The 18,342-nt window shown below is 36.8% G+C and overlaps 1 protein-coding gene across 1 annotated transcript in view; it reads left to right on the top strand.

Annotated features, from left to right (window-relative positions):
* Positions 1-17,104, top strand: part of rxfp1 (relaxin/insulin-like family peptide receptor 1) — a 141,463-nt gene extending 124,359 nt beyond the window's left edge. The window contains exons 12-18 of the mRNA XM_015385815.1: positions 4,804-4,875; positions 5,395-5,466; positions 5,878-5,949; positions 9,538-9,767; positions 13,601-14,011; positions 14,325-14,543; positions 16,648-17,104. Coding sequence (XP_015241301.1) covers positions 4,804-4,875; positions 5,395-5,466; positions 5,878-5,949; positions 9,538-9,767; positions 13,601-14,011; positions 14,325-14,543; positions 16,648-17,069 — 1,498 coding nt within the window. The 3' untranslated portion in view covers positions 17,070-17,104. The remainder of the gene's footprint in view (positions 1-4,803; positions 4,876-5,394; positions 5,467-5,877; positions 5,950-9,537; positions 9,768-13,600; positions 14,012-14,324; positions 14,544-16,647) is intronic.
* Positions 17,105-18,342: the final 1,238 nt, after the last annotated feature.

Below are 18,342 nucleotides of genomic sequence, written 5' to 3'. Positions count from 1 at the left end.
GGACTTTTATGGACCTTTCTGTCTCGGGCACCATAGACCTCCATTATTTGAATGTCAGCAGACAGCAAGAAGCCTCCCAGATCTCCAGATGCATTTGAGATATCAAAAAAGTACTCCAGAGTTTTGTTCAGCATGGGGGTGAGTAGAAAATGAAGGCTAATCATGTTTTGGGTGTACTATTCCTTTAAGGTTTTCCTAATAATCAATAACGTAGGAAAGAAATACATTTTTGGTCCCACAGAGGAGAAATTTCTTTGTGAAAGTGGTAAACCAAGAAAACACAAGACTAGACAATATAAAAATGACACTGTTTTTTAAAATAAAGTTCAAAGCAGAACAGAAAACCGCATATCTCAGAAATAAAATAAAAAAATAGTGCTGTTAATAAAATAAAAATAAGCTGTTTACATAAAGTTAAAACAATGTGTGAAATAGGCATGACTGGGATGAAAATAAGTGTAAAACAATGATAGCAGAAAGAAACACACACCTTCAGAGCAGGTATAGAAACATGCAAATCAATATAACTATATTACGGATGCTCATTAACATCTGTAACATACGTATGAAGCAGATTAAAAACAGTGCATATTCCTGATTAGATCAACAACCCTTTCATCCAGTAACATGTTTGTTAAGACATGATGGGTGACATTATTTGTAGATGATTTTATTCTTTTATGTGTTTCAAGTATTTCAGACATACAAGTATATAATAAAGACAGTATATATCCATATAACTTAAATTAAAACTGTCTTAAAAAGGGTGCATTGGCCGAAGCAAGGAACTTATAATGCTTATACTATTATAAAGCTTACAATATTCTTCTTACACTCCTTCTGTCTTCCATCACATTGACTATGCCCAGTGGGCATCCCAGGACACTGTTTAACTAACAGCTTTCTCTCAGCTATATAAATTCTCACCTGTACAAATATAGCTGAAAATCAAATGAGTAAGGTGCTGTTTGAAGTTTAAAACCAAAAAATGAGTAGCAACTAACCATTAGGGGTTTTATGACCCTCTATAGCTGATGAGGCAAACATAAACAGGTTGTTTGGAGGCATTTTGCCTGGAAGACAGACTGACAGGAAAAAAATCAATGTTTGCACGCTCTGGTTCAAGCTGTGGTCACGCAATTTAAAAGGATCAGCAAAGCTCTCATATCTGCAACAATAGATTAGTAAACATCCTGGATGACGTAGTGTAAGGTCGTGCTTTACTTTAAATATTTGTTTTCTTGGTTTTATGTTATAAACAACATTCCTAAGGAGCATAATAATCTAATTTGGGGTTTTCATTTAGCTTTAAGCTCACCTCATCAAAATAACAGACCTTTTGAAACGTCTTCCGGTGAGTATAATACATGCAGATGGTTTTTACTTTCTGAATTAAGATAATGAAATGGAAAGTTTCCAACAGTATTGTGTTTACTAAGATGTTCTTGTAGATTAAACCTTAAGTTTTATCTCATAGTGACAACAGTCTCAGATGAACAGGTTTTCACTTCTCAGACTGAGCCTTTTAGTCCAGTTTCTTTTCGCATGACACCTCTTCTCTTCAGTTGTTTTTATTAATGGCTCATAGGAAATGAAGTGCCATGTATGCATGCAGTTCAATAGCTTTTACTTCAGATCCTGTTTCCCTCTTAAGTTTTGAACAGTGCCTGCTTGCATTTATCTTCCCAGCCCCCTCCTCCTTATTCCTTTCATTTCTGTGCCTCAGTGTTGCCTGTACAAAGCTGATAAAAGTCCCATGAGACTTAACATCTCCTCTTCCGGGAACCTGTGAAATTTTTTTTTTTGCTCCTCTAGCAATTTTGATAACCAGAGGCAACATATTGTCTGTTCACATTTTCCAGAGCACACTTCCACACATTTCCTTAAATTCTACAATAATGTCACTTATGATTAAAGAGCTACTTAAAATTAGCTGCTCATATCTCAACATCATGGTGACATTTTCTCCTGTCTTTACAAAGAAAGAAAGACGCTACAGACAAAAAAGAAGAGAGTATTTGAAGCTTTTATTTCCCCACTGAAACTTAAAGGGACAGATCTACATTGTCTATAAAATCTGTCTGCTAAAACTGTTATTGTAACATCAGACAAACCTTCATTGTCTAGACTGTTAATGCCTTAGGCTGGTTCCCTAAAAATCCAGCTGTTTGGGTTTGACTTTGAGACTTTGTCCTAAATTAACTTTGCAGGATATTATCTAGATAATCCCAAACTCTACTTTCTTGCTTCTCACAAATGTCTTGTTCTTTTTTTCCCCCAAGATGAGGCTTTAGATCGGTATTCTCAAACTCAAATCCTTAAGGGCCTGTTTCCTGCAACCTTTAACTCGTCTGGATTTCCCAAACTATCCTGAAAAGCATTTACTTGAACTATACTACCAGCGATGTTTCGAAAATGTAAACTTCTGAGACATCTTGTGATTTAGCCTAAATTACGCTTGGATGACACGAAGCAGCTCAGAAAAAGTGTAAAAGAGCAGTTTTTTCTACTTCCTCATTTAGTGTGGCATTGGAAGAACTTTGTGGTTTGTGCTGTAGATGCCCCGCTGGAGTTACCACAAATATAAGGTACAAGTGGAAAAGCAGCATGGAATATAAAAGCAGTCTGAGGTGTTTGCGCGTCTTTTCTTTGAGGTGTACATTTGTCAAGCATAAATAAAGCTTCATACAGCCTCAAAGCAGTGGTCTAAAATAAATGGAAAACCATTTTTGCTTTGTTCTTCTTATGCCTTTAGCAAATAGCCATTTGTATTTCACTTTAACTTACATCGTCTAATTTTGTCACATATGTATTTAAGGCTTACCAATAAAGTACATTTCTCTAACTGCTAAAAAGATATTTTCAGAATTTCAGCAGAAGGAAGAAAAACAAAAAGAATGTGATTAAAGGCAAGAATAACTTTAGCATCTTGAAAGAAACAGCAGTGCTTTATATGGGGAGCTAATTTTTTCTCCTTTTTACATTGCTTACATTGAGCTTCAAATTTTCAAGAAATTTAGATATGTTTACATTTCTTCATCTCAAGGGTGAATTCTGGGAATGATGATTATTAAACATAGTGCTACATCTAAAAAATAAAAAGGAAAAAAAAATGTATTTTTCTACACGAGTATGCAGTCATATCAAAATACAGGTAAAAGAAAATATAAAATTGATTTAGTCTCTACATTTGTGATGCAGTAATAATCTAGTCGCTCTTAAGGACAGCAGTTTGCACATCTAGGACAGAGAACACAGGGTTTTATAATGTAAGAAGCCATCTATAAAACAATACTCTTGAATTGGTCTCCGTTATAACCTTTCTAACACCGGCCCCCCAGGCATTTTTACACCAATTCTCACCATTGGACATGTGACCAAAGGGACTTGCAGGGTGTTGCAGTGGAAAGCTCAGACTCCTCAAGCAACACTGACTAAGAAAATTATGAAAATGGAGGGTAGGGTCACTGATTCATCTCTACTACATGGCCATATTAAGGAAACATGAAGAAGAAGCCTTTTGAATGAAAGGAGAAACCTCTTCAAGAAATAAGAGAAGACTAGTATCATTCTCTTTACTTAAGCACGTACAAACCCTAATATACTAAATAAGTTCATTATATTTAGAAATATTTGGCTATATTTACACCATTAGGAGACAGATCAGTCACATCTCTTGGTGGACCTGTGAAAGGGTTTGATTGGTTAAAACTGCCAACATTATAAGAGCCACAATACCAACAGCCTGACTGGATGTGTTATTGGTCTAAAAGAGAAATGTTGGATGGTTTCCAATGATGTGATGTTATTTTGTGCTTTCATATTTTCAGTTTTATCTGCTTTCAACATAAGTAAAATTATAACAATGTACTTTATTCTTAAACACATTTTAAGAACTCAAGGTTATACATTAAAATCAAGCATTTAAGAAATGCAAAAATATTACTGATGGGTAAAAAAGTGTGAGAGAGAAGTGATGTTATGTAGGTCTGATTGTGATAGTTAAAGTTGAGGAGCCCAGTGACTGAATGCCCTGCGAGTGGAACGAGTGGAGAAGGATACACCTAGTAGGTTGGATAAATATTGAGGGGTGAGATTGCAGATGGCGTTAAATGCAGGTTGAAGAATGCTTGAGATGATGCAATATTTTGTCAGGGAGCCGGTGAAGCTGCTGCTGCAGGACAGGAGGGTTGTGATTATAGGTGGGGATTTGGGTGATGACACAAATATATGGTTACAGTAACTGCAATGTTTTTAAGCATTGTTTTTGCAAAATTTGATCAGAGATTAGAATTCTTTTGAGTTATAATTTAAGGGGCCACTAAAAATTTTTTTTTTAAGTTAACTAATTTTTACAGTTTATTTCAGTTTAGTTTGGGAAAAAGTCAGAATGCTGAGAATAAAGTCAGAATTCTCAGATTAAAGTAAATATTCTGAGAAAAAAAAAATCAGAATTCTGACTTTTTCCCCCATATTAAACTGAAATAATATTCAAATATCAGTTGTTTTTTTTCCAGTGGCCCTAATCCTTTTCCGTATGTTTCAATCACCATATCTACAAATAATACAAATAGAAAAAGTAGGGTGTCTGGTCTGTTTTATTGAGTAAGTTACCTGTTTTATTGTTTTCTATTTGATTTTAACATGCTTAATAACATTTTTATTGTTCATATTAATGTTATCAGTGGCTAGATGTGAAAAATGATATCCCTTACGTTATCCTTAATACAGGATGTTTCCAATGCTTTCTCTTCTGAATTAGTTTAGTCTTTAGGAATATGTACATATTGTTTCTCTGCGCAGGGATCTGTCCAACAACAGACTGATGGCCTTACCTCCCAATCTGTTTGTCTTACTGGCGGATTTGCTCCAACTGTGAGTTCTCCATAAAAATAAAAAAATTTCCTTCAAAGTAAATTCATTCCATGTTTAGCTTGGGTTGCTGCAGCAGAATTAGCATGTGGATGTCTGCGAGAATTAGTTTGGACGTAACTCAGTGTCAGTTAAATGTTGAATATTTTAGAGATTGTTGCAATACGAATAATGTTAACTAAGATTATGTATTAAAAATCAAGTGTTTAAGGGTTTGCACCAAGTTTTTTATATATTTATTATATGAGAAATTGTGAGCAGAAAGGGGCCCAAAAACAGCATGATGGGTTTATAACAAGATGTCATGTAGAGCAGAACAAAGTTAGGATGACTTCAGCAGTTGCTGCTGAAGGTGGTTTTGACAGCATGATTGGAGGGAAAACATGTAGGAGTTAAAAAGAAAAACATGTTATTGAGATGTAGCGCTGAAGTCTGTTTTATAATCTCTGCAGGATTTACTGCAGTCTAAGATCAGGGATCAAATTTTAACATTTTGGCTAATTTTAACATCCTCTGTTGTAGAAACATTTCCTACAATCCCATCGCAGAACTTCAACTGGATCACTTTGATAAGTTACACAAGCTAAAGTCTTTGTAAGTATTTTATCTCACAATCCTGATCTTGACCTCGAAAAATGTTGTTGCAGATTTAAGGAGAAAAACTGTTCTCTATAAGTGTCTGAAATGGAAAACATGACCATGTCGCAAAACCTCCAAGGAGTCACTGGCCCACTAAAATTACCACATGCCTCACTTACCCTATGCTAATCCAGCAGGCCAATAATCCAGGCCCCAGTAGCAATTTCCTCCTAATTGGCATGAAAAGAAATATCTTGAAAAGAGTTTGTAAAATATTTGCCTGGTATAAGTATTCTAGAATATCTGAAACACTAAAGTGACAAAAGGACGGAAAATCCATAGCGACTCATTCTTTTTCACAGCACTGCACTTTCACCATTTCAAAATCTGACTGAGACTAAATCAATGTTTTTATATTTTTCTCAGGAGCATAGAGGGGATAGAAATCGATAATATACAGCGAAGGATGTTTGAACCTCTCAGATACTTGACTCACATGTAAGTACTACATTGTCCTGCTCTTTAGAGACCTTCAGTTTTTTACACATAGTGTACTGATAAGGCTGAGTCACAGTGTAATTTTACTGGGGCTTAACTCCAGGTTCACCTGGGAGACAATTAAAGCAAGTTTAAAGTAATACGACCTCTCAGAAACCAAATATGCAGAATCTATGGGATTAATGGGTTCCCTTTTTGATGGTTTTGGGGTTATAGTATCCTCTCTAGTTTTAATGTGAGATAATAAATCCCATTAATATAAACTGGAAAATAAGACATGCTGGGTTTTCTTGATGTAATAGTGAACAAGAAAATGGTTGAACACCAACCAACCATTTTCTTTTGCAGCAATCTATAAAGGTGTGCTTATGTCAAAGCAAATTGGTCACTTCAATTTAAAATATCTAAATCACTTCCCTCCAAAACTACATCAATCTTTTGATATTTCTGTCAGCAATGACACCCATTTTTGTTCATTTTTGTTTGACCAAACCAAGCAGTAGTGATGGGTTGAGAGGGCGTCATGAAGCGTTGCAAGCTGTACTGATACTGCACCGATACTATGTCACTCATTATTCACACCTGGTGGACATTTAAAATCCCTATAAGCGGCTGCTTTGACAGACTCAAATGACACTGATTTGATGCCCTATAATGTAATTTAAACCATTGTATGTTATTTTATACTATTTCATATCTTCCTTTAAACTGAAAATACCTTCAATATTTTTAGGTAAAGTCAATAAATAATGCGAACATATAATGTGAAAATTCAGGTGAACATGTGAATAAGGATGATTGTGGACTAGGATCTAAAAAAAAATATAAAATATAAAATATACAATTAGTAAAGTTAGTACGGTAAACTAAAGGGTCAAAGTCAATTTAATTTCAATTCAGATAACTGGAGTGATAACCGAGAAGAAGAGGATTTTCTTTACAGTACAGTATTTTATTGTTCATCTTTTAACTCTCGACTATTATGTTACCCCTATAAATATTTCTAATTTCCACATTTGTGACATTTTTCTATTTTCTATACATTTTTCTATGATGTTTTTGCTGCTATAAACACAAGAATTTCCCCATTGTGATAAAAATAAAGACATTTTTTATTCTATTCTATTCCATTCTATTGTAAATTAAAACAAATATAAAATCAAAATGGTTCCAGGTGGATGAAGCCTTTCCTTTTGCCTTGAGGCTGCTCCATATCTATTGATGAATTTGATAATGAACGCCGAAGCAGGGTTGCACATGTGCCAATGCATCAGTGCTGCTCGACCCATCACTAATAAGCATTTAATAATATTAAAGTGAGAAAAAAAAATGCATTATATTTAAAAACTACATGCATGAAACAGCCCCCGCCCCATGAGGACTCTACAGCAATTCCTCACACTGAGCATGCCTGCAGCCACAGTGGAGAACAAACTACATCATGGAGATGAAGGAACAGAGAAGAAAAAATAGAAATTTAAAGCATATTTCTTCAAATTATGTGAAGGGTTATCCTATAAGCCATCGATATATGGTGGCTCATAGAATAAGATATAACACGGGTTCTGTTGTCAGTTCAGCTGACCTTGGCTCACCTTGATTTTACCAAGTGAGTCACAGCACTGTATGAGATATGTAAAGGCCAACAACGGCAGTGGCATCCCTGGGTCCACCGGATCTGCTCCCAGCTCTACCAGTATCACCACCTGCTCCAGGACCTGCAGCTGGTTGTGTGCTTCCAGCAGAGCTTCCATTTGTCCAGGACCCATTAACAGGGACTGAAAAAATCTTAACGGACTGCCACTCTGGGTCCCTTAGCAAGACGCTTAAACCCCACACTGATCCCCATGTGGGGCTTAACTGCAGAGAGTAAACTCTCATGCAGAGAGTTCATTTTGTTGCTCTGTAGTTGTGACAGTGTAATGGCAATAAAAAAGCCTTAAAAAAGCCTGCAGCCTTAACCTGTCAGGTTAATTAACAATTAACAGAAAATAACAGCTCTTTACTGTACCTGCCATTCCTACTCGTAGTTCCATGCCGCTCTGTCCTCGCCGCTTCATCCACGTGTTGACCAGGCCTCTTGCTGTACCACTTTGCTCAAATAGCCCAATTTGTGTCATTCGCATCACATGAAACACATCCTTCTTGTTTAAAACCTGTTAATTCCCCCTTAAAAATGCCTTTACTTAGGGAAAACATGTACATCTCTCACTCCACCCACCAAATTCTAATTCACATTCAATGTGAAGGCACCTTTAAAGAGCTTGAACTAATATTTTCAAAGCCAAAAAAATACTCTGGAGTAGAGATGTAGGTCATCAATTTTGATCTAAATTTGATTATCTTATTGATGGTTGATTATCTGATAACCAGAACTTTCTCCGATAACAAGGTTTATTGGTATATCACAACAATTGATTGTGCCAGCTGGATTAAGTACTGACTAAATACAGAATGAGTATACATGTTAGGTTGCTGATGACAAAAATAAGATGAATATAATAAAATTATATGAAACAGTGGAACCTCCCACGAACAAACATAAAAATATTGTTTAGATACAAGGCTGGTTTCTCTGACTTGCCATTAGACTTTACCTCCAATTGGAGTTGATAAATTGGACAGTAACTGTGATGTAGCTCTCTGTTAGTGCGGTGCAGCAGCTAGAGGTGGAAGATGCACTTTGTGGTGTTAACCATGCTTCTTAATGGGTGGTTTTGCTTGCTCTCAAAGGAATCTCTCTCCATAAAGTGCATTGACTTACAAAAGTCCTCAGAATTTATTAGTCTCATTGGTGTCATATCTTTTTATATAATGGTCTAGTGTTTTGCTTAATGCAGATTTCACTTGTCCTGCTTTCTAAAATGTCCCCTTATTGACTGTTTATATAAACAGGACTATATGAAGTGCATTCTGCAGCCTTGCAACCATTAAACAGTGTAAATTAACCCAGCATTGGACTCTGTTTATATAGATTCATGTTTCTGCTCTAGCAGGCCTCATTACTCCTTTTGCAACTGTCATGTGTTCACTTTAGGAGAATGTTCGTAACACTGTGATTAGGTCAGTTTAAGCAGATGTTATCGGTTTATCATATAGAACAAATTTTAATCAAATAAACAATTAATCAACAGTTAATTCTGAAATGGTTTTCTTTAAGAATCCCTAGGCAGGAGATGGGTAAGGCTGATAAAGTCACACCCAAACAGGTGTGAATGTACCTACTTTAAGTTGATCTATCACAAACATCCTTAGAAACTTTACTAGAATTGAAGTTTGTGAAATGTGAAAAAGCTCAGGTTCTAACAACAGATTGTATACTGGTGCATGTGTTCAGTATTTTGAACTGTTTTTATGTTTTTTGTTTTGTTTTGTTTTGTTTTTTTTAATAAGACTTGTACTCCCTGCACCAAACAGTGTTACACTGCCATGAGCTCATTTCGCAGCAAAATGAGATCACTGTCCTTTTGTTCTTTCTTCAGTCCAAATGTATAAATAGACACTTTGTTTAATATATAGATAGACCACTAGCCACTGCAAACAAACACACCTTTGCCCAATATTACTTTCTTTATGTTTATTTTGTAGCTATTTCAAGAAGTTCCAGTACTGCGGCTATGCCCCTCACGTACGCAGCTGCAAGCCCAACACTGATGGCATCTCTTCTTTTGAAGACCTACTGGCCAACATCGTCCTGCGAGTCTTTGTCTGGGTTGTTTCTGCCACAACCTGCTTTGGCAACATCTTCGTCATCTGCATGCGGTCGTACATCCGCTCCGAGAACAAACTCCACGCCATGTGTATCATTTCCCTCTGCTGTGAGTCAAACTGCATTTCAAGGACAACAAAAGTATTTGAGATGGAGTGTGCTGCAATGGAAGGCGGGGTTTTGAAGTAAAAATCATTATCTGAAGGTTTCTGCATGACATTTTTTTTTTTTATGATTTCTGTTTGCTTATTTTATCATATACTATCAAATATTATTTTTGGTTGCTTGTAAAAAACACCACTCTTTTGGAAACGCTCTTAGTGGGCAATTGGAAACTGGAACCTCTACAGAACTAAAACAACTGGCAGAGAAACATGTATTGCTAATTTAGAAGACGACGCTAAAATTGCATGGACTCCTACATATGAGTAATTTAGTTAAATAAAATGACCTATTCTGCCCAAATTAACCTATTAAAAATAATTTTTCTTAGTGAGATTAAAATATAATCAGTTATAGGGCATTCAACGGCATTAATGAATAAAATGCTGAATTTGAAGTTCATTTAAAGAATATATCATAAAGTTTAACATTAATATTTATAGTCGGGATTTTATGAGTATTTATTCCCCTTAAACTTTTGCACTTTTTTAACCACAACATTTTGATATATTTCATAATAATAAAAATATTGACCTAACGAAATGTATGTCAAATACCTTTTATACTTTTAACCTGGCAAATGTCTATTCCATTGACTATGACTATATGCTAGCTCATTAATCCCATTTGAAGAGTTTACAGTTAGGTTGGTCTAGAAAACGATTGCTGGGATGTTGGTTCTGTGAATGGTATCAGCAGACCTGATCTGGATGGACTGATTCAGATTCATATGCTTTTTTCTTATGAGGCCGAGCCAAACTGATTTTATTTCCAAATTAGACTGTGGTGAACGGTGAGACTGAGCTTGCTCTTTTGTGAGAATGGCTTAGTCCAAGTCTGACCCATATCCAGTTAAGAGTCTGTGGCTTAACTTAAAACAATATTTACAAGCAGCCTTTCACCAGTCTGACTATTGTGGGATTATGCAAAGAATGTGCAAACTAGTTTGCCTCCACAGCAGGCTTTTAGTTAGGCATATTTCATAGGGTGTACTCCTTAGTGTATCACATCTTTAGGCTTAAGCTAAAGTGTAGGAAATTTGCTACATCAAGCAAATTTGCTTGGCATAGGGGGGTTCAGGGTGTTCTCCTTGGAAAATGTTGAAATGTAGACTCTCTGAAACGCTATTTTCTGCATTTTGAGAAGGAATACAGCTAACTTTTAGTCTTTGTTACAACACTACTTTTGTTCTGATTATGGAAATATGTGTGCTTGACTGGAGGTGGACATTTCATAAGGTAGTCATGTGATCATTTTTAAGTAAAATGTTATGTTTCATTGATTAATTCAATCAATCAGAAAGTGAAATGCTACGTTCATGCCACGATTTGAGCAGTTTCTAGGTGCCTGCTGCTTCATTTTTTATGCTTGTACACACTACTGTCTGACGCGCCTCATTTTTGACGCACCTGAAGCATGTTCAGCAAAGTACCGCATGAATAAATGCGTCTAATGCTTCTGCGGCTCCTGTGTTCAATGACAGAGAGAGGCTTTGCTATATTTGCTGTGATCAGCGGGTAAAAAACTAGTTTTAATATATTTTAATGTGAGCAAGTCCATCTAATACATCGTTAGTTCAGACAGTTTATCAAGATTACGATCCTGCCTTCAAATATTTTTTCACTGTGTGGTGCGCTGTCATAGGGAATCCCTATCAGCAGCTGGCGTCGCCTCTTGGGGGTTTCTGCTACTGTTTGTGGCAGCTTTAGATATTAGAGTTTTTCATGTATGTAGCTCAGCAAGCACCAGAATAAAAAAGCAAAAATATTTTGCCGGCAGGTATTAAGTTAATTTAGGCGTTAATAAACAGTTTGAGTGGATTGATCCTAGTACTCAGCATCAGCAATGATGTTTGTCTCCTTGCCAGCTCGCAGGTCAGCTTCTCGATTGGTTGATGCGGTGCTTCTAGCAGCAAAAGTTCATTTTTTCCAAACTCCAGCATATGCTGCTTGTGAAATTTTGAACATTTGAGAAAATTTTCCAGGGCAAAATTTATTGTGTTTGTTTTTCTAGTAAAATTCTCTGATATAACAGCTTTAATATCACCACACTATGATTATAATTGGTAAAGATTACCAAAAACTTTGTAAAATTATTTGCTGCTCTCTGTTGTTTGTCAATACTTTATTCAGACATCTCATATTTATTGATTTTAATGTAAAGGATAATACAGTACTGAATACTGATGGTAAGGACAACTTGGCTGTAAACTACCAACTGTTGACTGGTCGATATTTCACGTACAGGGATCATGATGAGCAACAGCCAGAGAATCTATGAGTAATTAGTTTTTACACTGCACCATTACAGCATGTGGAATTTGGACCTGGATTTAAAGCTGTTGTGTCTACAGGGATCTGAAAACAATCAGTTATCGATATTACTCCCCAACAAGACTAAGAGAATGTTAAAATACTGCTGGAGAAATATGCCCAGAGTAATAAGGGGAATATATTCTTCAACATCTGTAGTCGACATGGCCTTATTTAGTGCATATGGTGTCTCAATGGAGCCACATGACCTCCATAATCTCATCCATAAGCTCTGGAAATGAAACATTAGGTATGCTCCTGGCTTACCATGATGAATAGACCTAAAATTCTGCTTGTGGACTGTGGAGTACATCTTTATTCATCTCTCCCTGATTTGTCAAATCACATTTCCTTGCATTGGGTATTATTAAGGGGTTCCAGAGAAAAGGAGAGTGAACACAGATGAGTGCCTCTGTTTCTTACTTGTACTCATTTAATAAGGTTTTTCACTAAAATCACAGCAGATACATAAAAATGTTCAGTCATAACGCAAAGAAATGGGTGGATAGTTTGAAATGACAAGGCAAAAGAAGGCACAGCTTGCAGTGCGTGGACAGTGTTTGGTATTAACTGTAGAGTACTGAAGGTCTCGCAGGTGTGTCTTTTTGCTTTCATTTGAAATATTGTGTCATCCAGTATTCAACCGTTTCTGGGTACAATTACCCACAAGCTGTGATAAGCTGTGACGCTGGAACATAATAACCTAATTACTTTTAAGGGGTCTTTTCTTTTGTGCAGCTAAGCATTAAAGAAAAACCAATGAAAGAGCTTTTTACTTGTTAGGGAATATAACTTTTGAATTTGCAACACTGTAATGAATTGCCAAACAAAAGTAGAGAAGGTGGAAAACAATGTTCAATTCATGATTTGGTAATACATAAATAAAGACACACTTTTGATCAGATGAATAAGCCTCAATTAAAGAAAATGCAACCTCTCTGCAAGATCTCAGTACATTACATACATCAGTCTTTCTACCAAAGGAAACCTTGATTATTGGCTTTGATAAGGTGCCTGCATGCTGAGTTGTTATGCTAATATAAGTTCCTCTTTGAAAAAGTAGATGATTTTAGATTGGGTTTGCAGACATTCTAGAGGACTTGGTTTTCATTTTACTCTCTGAGCAACTACCAGGGCTATCAGTAAACCTCTGCGACGCTTGATTACAAAACAACAAGGTAGAAATATGGATTTTATGTTTAAGCATTGTTAAACCAATGTTTAAAAAATAGTAGGCTCCTTTCTTTTTAATATGATTTGGTTTTAGTGGCCAAAACTGTACATTTTGGACAAAAAATACTAAATTAGCAGATATGTTTAATTCTTTTTTTCATTCCATGCCAACTGCTGCGTCTATTCAGAATAGATGCAAACCATAGAAATCACATCCGATCAGGTGACCTACTGTACATTTTCTGTTTATTTTCAGAGTTACTGATCTCTGAGAGAAGCTGTTTTTTTCCTGCAGGTGCTGACGGGCTGATGGGTATTTATCTCTTCATGATTGGTGCGTATGACCTGAAGTTTCGTGGCGAGTACAATCGCCATGCTCAAGCCTGGATGGACAGCACTCAATGTCAGGTCATCGGCTCCTTGGCTATGCTGTCCACCGAGGTTTCCGTTCTGCTCCTCACATATCTTACCCTGGAGAAGTACATCTGCATCGTCTACCCTTTTCACTACCTGACCCCCGGCTGGAGAAGAACCGTCAGTATCCTGTTCGGGATATGGGTGTTTGGATTTATAGTTGCCTTTTTGCCTCTGGCCTGCAAGGGTTTATTTCGTAACTTCTATGGAACCAACGGGGTCTGCTTCCCTCTGCACTCTGAGCAGCCAGAAACACCCTGGGCTCATGTTTACTCCATTGTTATTTTTCTCGGTGAGGATTTGTTCGTATCATGTAAACAATTTTTACCAATTGTATTCAATATATATCTGTTTACAAACATCCATCCAATTAAATAGTTTTGACAGGCATTTTTTGTTAATAGAAGCAGGATCTATTAATCCATCTTCACTCCTATTTGTGGTCTAGAAATTTTAATTCAAATTTATAGTATACATTTTTATTTATTTATTCAAAGGTTTACCACATACATATAGTATGTCTAAGTAAGATACTCTGACATGTAGAAATATTATTTAACCCTGCTAAGCTCCTAAAGTTTTTAAAATCAATACTCTCTCAACAGGTCTCAACTTGGTGGCGTTCCTTATAATTGTCTTCTCCTATGCAAGCATGTTCTATAACATCCAGAGGACAGGCACTCAGACAACCATGTACAGCAACCATATCAAAAAAGAGGTGACCATCGCCAAGCGGTTCTTCTCCATCGTAATTACTGACTCTCTTTGCTGGATCCCCATTTTCATCCTTAAGATTCTGTCTCTGCTGCAACTTGAGATTCCTGGTAAGAAAAATGTTTTTAAAACTTCCACAAACTATGATCTTTCAATATAAAAAGTGGATCTGCCCAAAGTAATTCTGTGATGCCTGTTGGAAATCACAATGAGCTGCTTTGAAAACAAAAATTGACATTTTAGGAAACAATTACCAGCCTAAAAAAAAGCTTTATATGTCACAATCAAAAACAATAATTTCTAAGACTTTAGTCAAAGCTGCATGCACAATGCTCCTGGCATTTTTCTTTTTTGGTGCATATCTGTTATAAATACAGATATAGTGATGGCAAAAAAAATAAAATTATATTGGATTGTTATTTAATCTTGTTAGAAAACCAGGAGATTTTCTGTTTGGTTTTAAATTCTGCCATATTTGAGAAAGATTTGTTTCTTAAGAAATAACAATATAATAATAAATGGGCTTTTTTCGCACAATTGATTTTACAGTTTTCTATTTTGGAGTCAATGATTAAAGTTTGGACAAACAAAATACGTTGCCACCAACTGGACGTATTTGTTTAACAATCAGCAGCCTGGGTAGTGTGTGTGTGTGAATAACCGTAATAGCTTGGCACTTTCTGGTAATGCTAATCACCAATTTGCATACACACTGTTATGATGGCATCTGATTTCTCAACCGGCATTTGTCACAAGTCAAACAGTGTGAGTGTGTGTTGATCCCTCTGGCATAAACAGCACAAACCCAGTTTATCCCACAGGTTCAGTGGAGCTGAGGTCAAGACTGCAGGCGCGTCTTTTCATCCTCTCTGCTCCCTATCTGATAAACCCTGCTCTGTGGAAGCAAACATTGACATCTTGAGAGATAAGCTTTGGTACCTAATAAAAGAGGTATTCCCACTGGTTGCAGAAGTGCCTCTCAAAATATATCCGTATTGGGATGGCGTGTCTCATTTTTCCAGTGAGGTAGAGTGTATGGGCTGACATTTTTTTTCCAGATGTTGCCCCATTTAAGCAAAGATAACTCAGTTTCTAGTAGCTAAAAATTATAAATGAGAATGTTGGTTAAAACAAAGAAACAGTAACTAAACATACCAATCCTTACATCTTTACGCAACGATGCAGTCAAGACTATGCATTAATGCTTTGATGGTGTGTCCAATTATCCATGAAGGTAAAAAAAAAATAAAGTAGTCTCACCTGGTCTAAATCCCCACAATATCACTTTAAACATTAATCGTGGTTGCATAGAACATTTAAATGGGTTTTGTGGTAAAGGTGCTGAATACAAATTAAACCCATTGTAATGGGTCAGAAAGTAGGACCCAGAATTCAGGCAAGACAGACAGTGGGATACATAAAAAGTGTTTATTCAGACAATGACGGAACAAATCTGCAGTGGCGTTGGCTGTGGTAATGGCTAGGACGTCTGAGGCAGGAACTTCTATGGGAGAAAAACACAGGTTAGTCACCACGATAATCTGATGGAGGATGATTATGAACGAGTGAGTCACTAACCTGGTTTGACAGTTCAGTCTATGCCCAGAGAACATGGATGATTCGCAGCTAATGCTGCCAGAGAGTTCCAGACGCGGAAGCCTCGAAGGCTGCAGAGCTGACAGGAGATCAGATCCAAGCTAACAAAGGAAGTCAGGATAATCCACAGGGCGAAGTCAAGAGGCAGATCCAGGTTCGGTCCACAGAAGAATCATACAGGAGTCCAAAGGCAGGCCAGGCAAACAGATCAGACACTGGAAGGCAGGCACAACGGTCCAAATGAAGAAATAAATAAGGATCAGGCAATCATCAAACAATAGAAATACTAGAAAACGGTGAACACCAAAGACTCAAGAATAATCCTGCCCTGATGGCTGGAACCAAGACATTTAAATTGAAGCAGGTGGATCAGATGAGCAGTGATGAGGAAAGGGGCAGAGCTAGACAGGAGAATGAAATGAGCAATCAAGTCAGCCATCAGTGCCAAGATCATGACAGCCATAGATTCTTCTTCTCTTTTACATTTTTTTCTGCTTTGTGTAGATAAAGCAATGTAAAATTAATGTTAATAATAGATTTGATATTTGGCTTCTTCACATGGGTTAAGTCATCTCAGGTTTCTGGTGTATTTATTTTTTCCTCTTTTTTTTTTTACAGGTACGATCTGTTCTTGGGTGGTCATCTTTATTCTCCCCATCAACAGCGCCCTGAACCCCATCCTCTACACCCTTACTACGCGGCCTTTTAAAGAAACAATCCTTCAGGTGTGGGCTAACTATAGACAGAAAAGGCCTCTGCTCAGCGGTCATCCACCACATCATCCATCGCTCACTTGGCAGGAAATGTGGCCCCTCCAAGAGAACAGTCACGCAGTCTCCGTGGGTTGTCCACTGGAGCCGACAGACACAGCAGCTAAGCTCACCCCTGTAGAGAATCCAGATGAGGGATACAATGACTTTAATGCGAGCACAAAGCAGCTGAAACAGCACGCTGTGTTGTCGGTGTGCTCACAGAATAAGACGGTACCCCATACTCTCACGCATATTCACACGTTCACACAAACAAACGACCTCCTCTGAGTGTCTTAGAATAGAGCTGCATTGATCTGTTTGTATTTGGGCATAAATCACCTCAATCACTGAAATCTTTCAGGTTCATTTGCCTAAACTCATATTTATCCTTTTAATAAAAAGGGAACCCCGCAATCAGTGCCCACATTTCTTATTGAAAGTCAAAAATGTGTCTGTACTTTTCATTGTTTAGAAGTAAACATACACTTAAAGTGTAACAACCATTTGTCATTCATTCACATTTCTCCAGAAAAAAACAATAATTTAAAGATGAAGACTTACAGCATGGGTATTACAAGGATTTCTACTGCTTTAAAAGACCTAAGATAATATAAGCTCCAGACACTAGAATGTGATTTTAAAGTTTATTTATCGCTGAAGTTTAATTCAATATAGGAAAATTTGTGTTTTTCTATAAGGATTTTAATAATTATAGCCTACAGCTAATGGTCATCTTGATTAATGTTTCTCGTAAAATTAAAATATGACTAAAAGGTTAAAGAAATAAGGATTTTTATACAGGAATATTATTTTCTAAAAAAAATCATGAACAAGCTTACAGCTTTGACAGGTCCCCAGCACTTATGACACCTTATGACTGAAGAAGGATAAACCGCATAGGGTTACTGCTAATAAAGCTGCCTGTCCCTAAGCAGATCATTGAAAAAGGAGTCTGAGTCAAGTATTTAGGGTAAAAACTTTACAGCATGTGGACTTACTATTCAGTGGGGCCAATTCATGAAAACATGAAGGGCTTTGATAAAGAAAGGATTATGGAAGCACCTGAAACAACTAAGGTGTGAGGGTTAGTTTCATATTAGTTGCTTCCCAACAACTACCCATTATTCCCCAGAGTTGTTCTAAAAGTTCTATTATTTTAGAGGAAATGGAGAGAAATGTAGAGCTTGTTTCAGCAGCTGTAGCAGTCATTAAAACGTACTACAAATAAAAGGAGTGACTGATTCTGATGCCAGTGATGCATGAGTGTAGGTGTAATGGCTTAAAGGCTTCAGAGAAACGTTTCTGTCTATTGTCGCGTGCTTTGCTTTAAAAAACAGATTAGTGATTCAGAACTAGATCCATTTCCCACTGTAGCCTCTGGCTCTGGTGGCGGAGCTTTTGTTGACTACGGGAGCATACAAAGAGTGAATAGAGAGACGTGAACCAGAATAATTAGGCTGTTAAGATCTTTTCTTTTTCTTTACCTACTTTTAATGGTTTTTAATACATAGAAGGGAACAAAAGGTAAGCATAATAGTAGAAATAAGACATCTAAATAATT

This window comes from Cyprinodon variegatus, unplaced genomic scaffold, assembly GCF_000732505.1.
Source record: "Cyprinodon variegatus isolate N-32 unplaced genomic scaffold, C_variegatus-1.0 Scaffold349, whole genome shotgun sequence".
Classification (NCBI taxonomy): Eukaryota; Metazoa; Chordata; class Actinopteri; order Cyprinodontiformes; family Cyprinodontidae; genus Cyprinodon; species Cyprinodon variegatus.
This window is presented reverse-complemented; position numbering and strand designations above follow the sequence as displayed.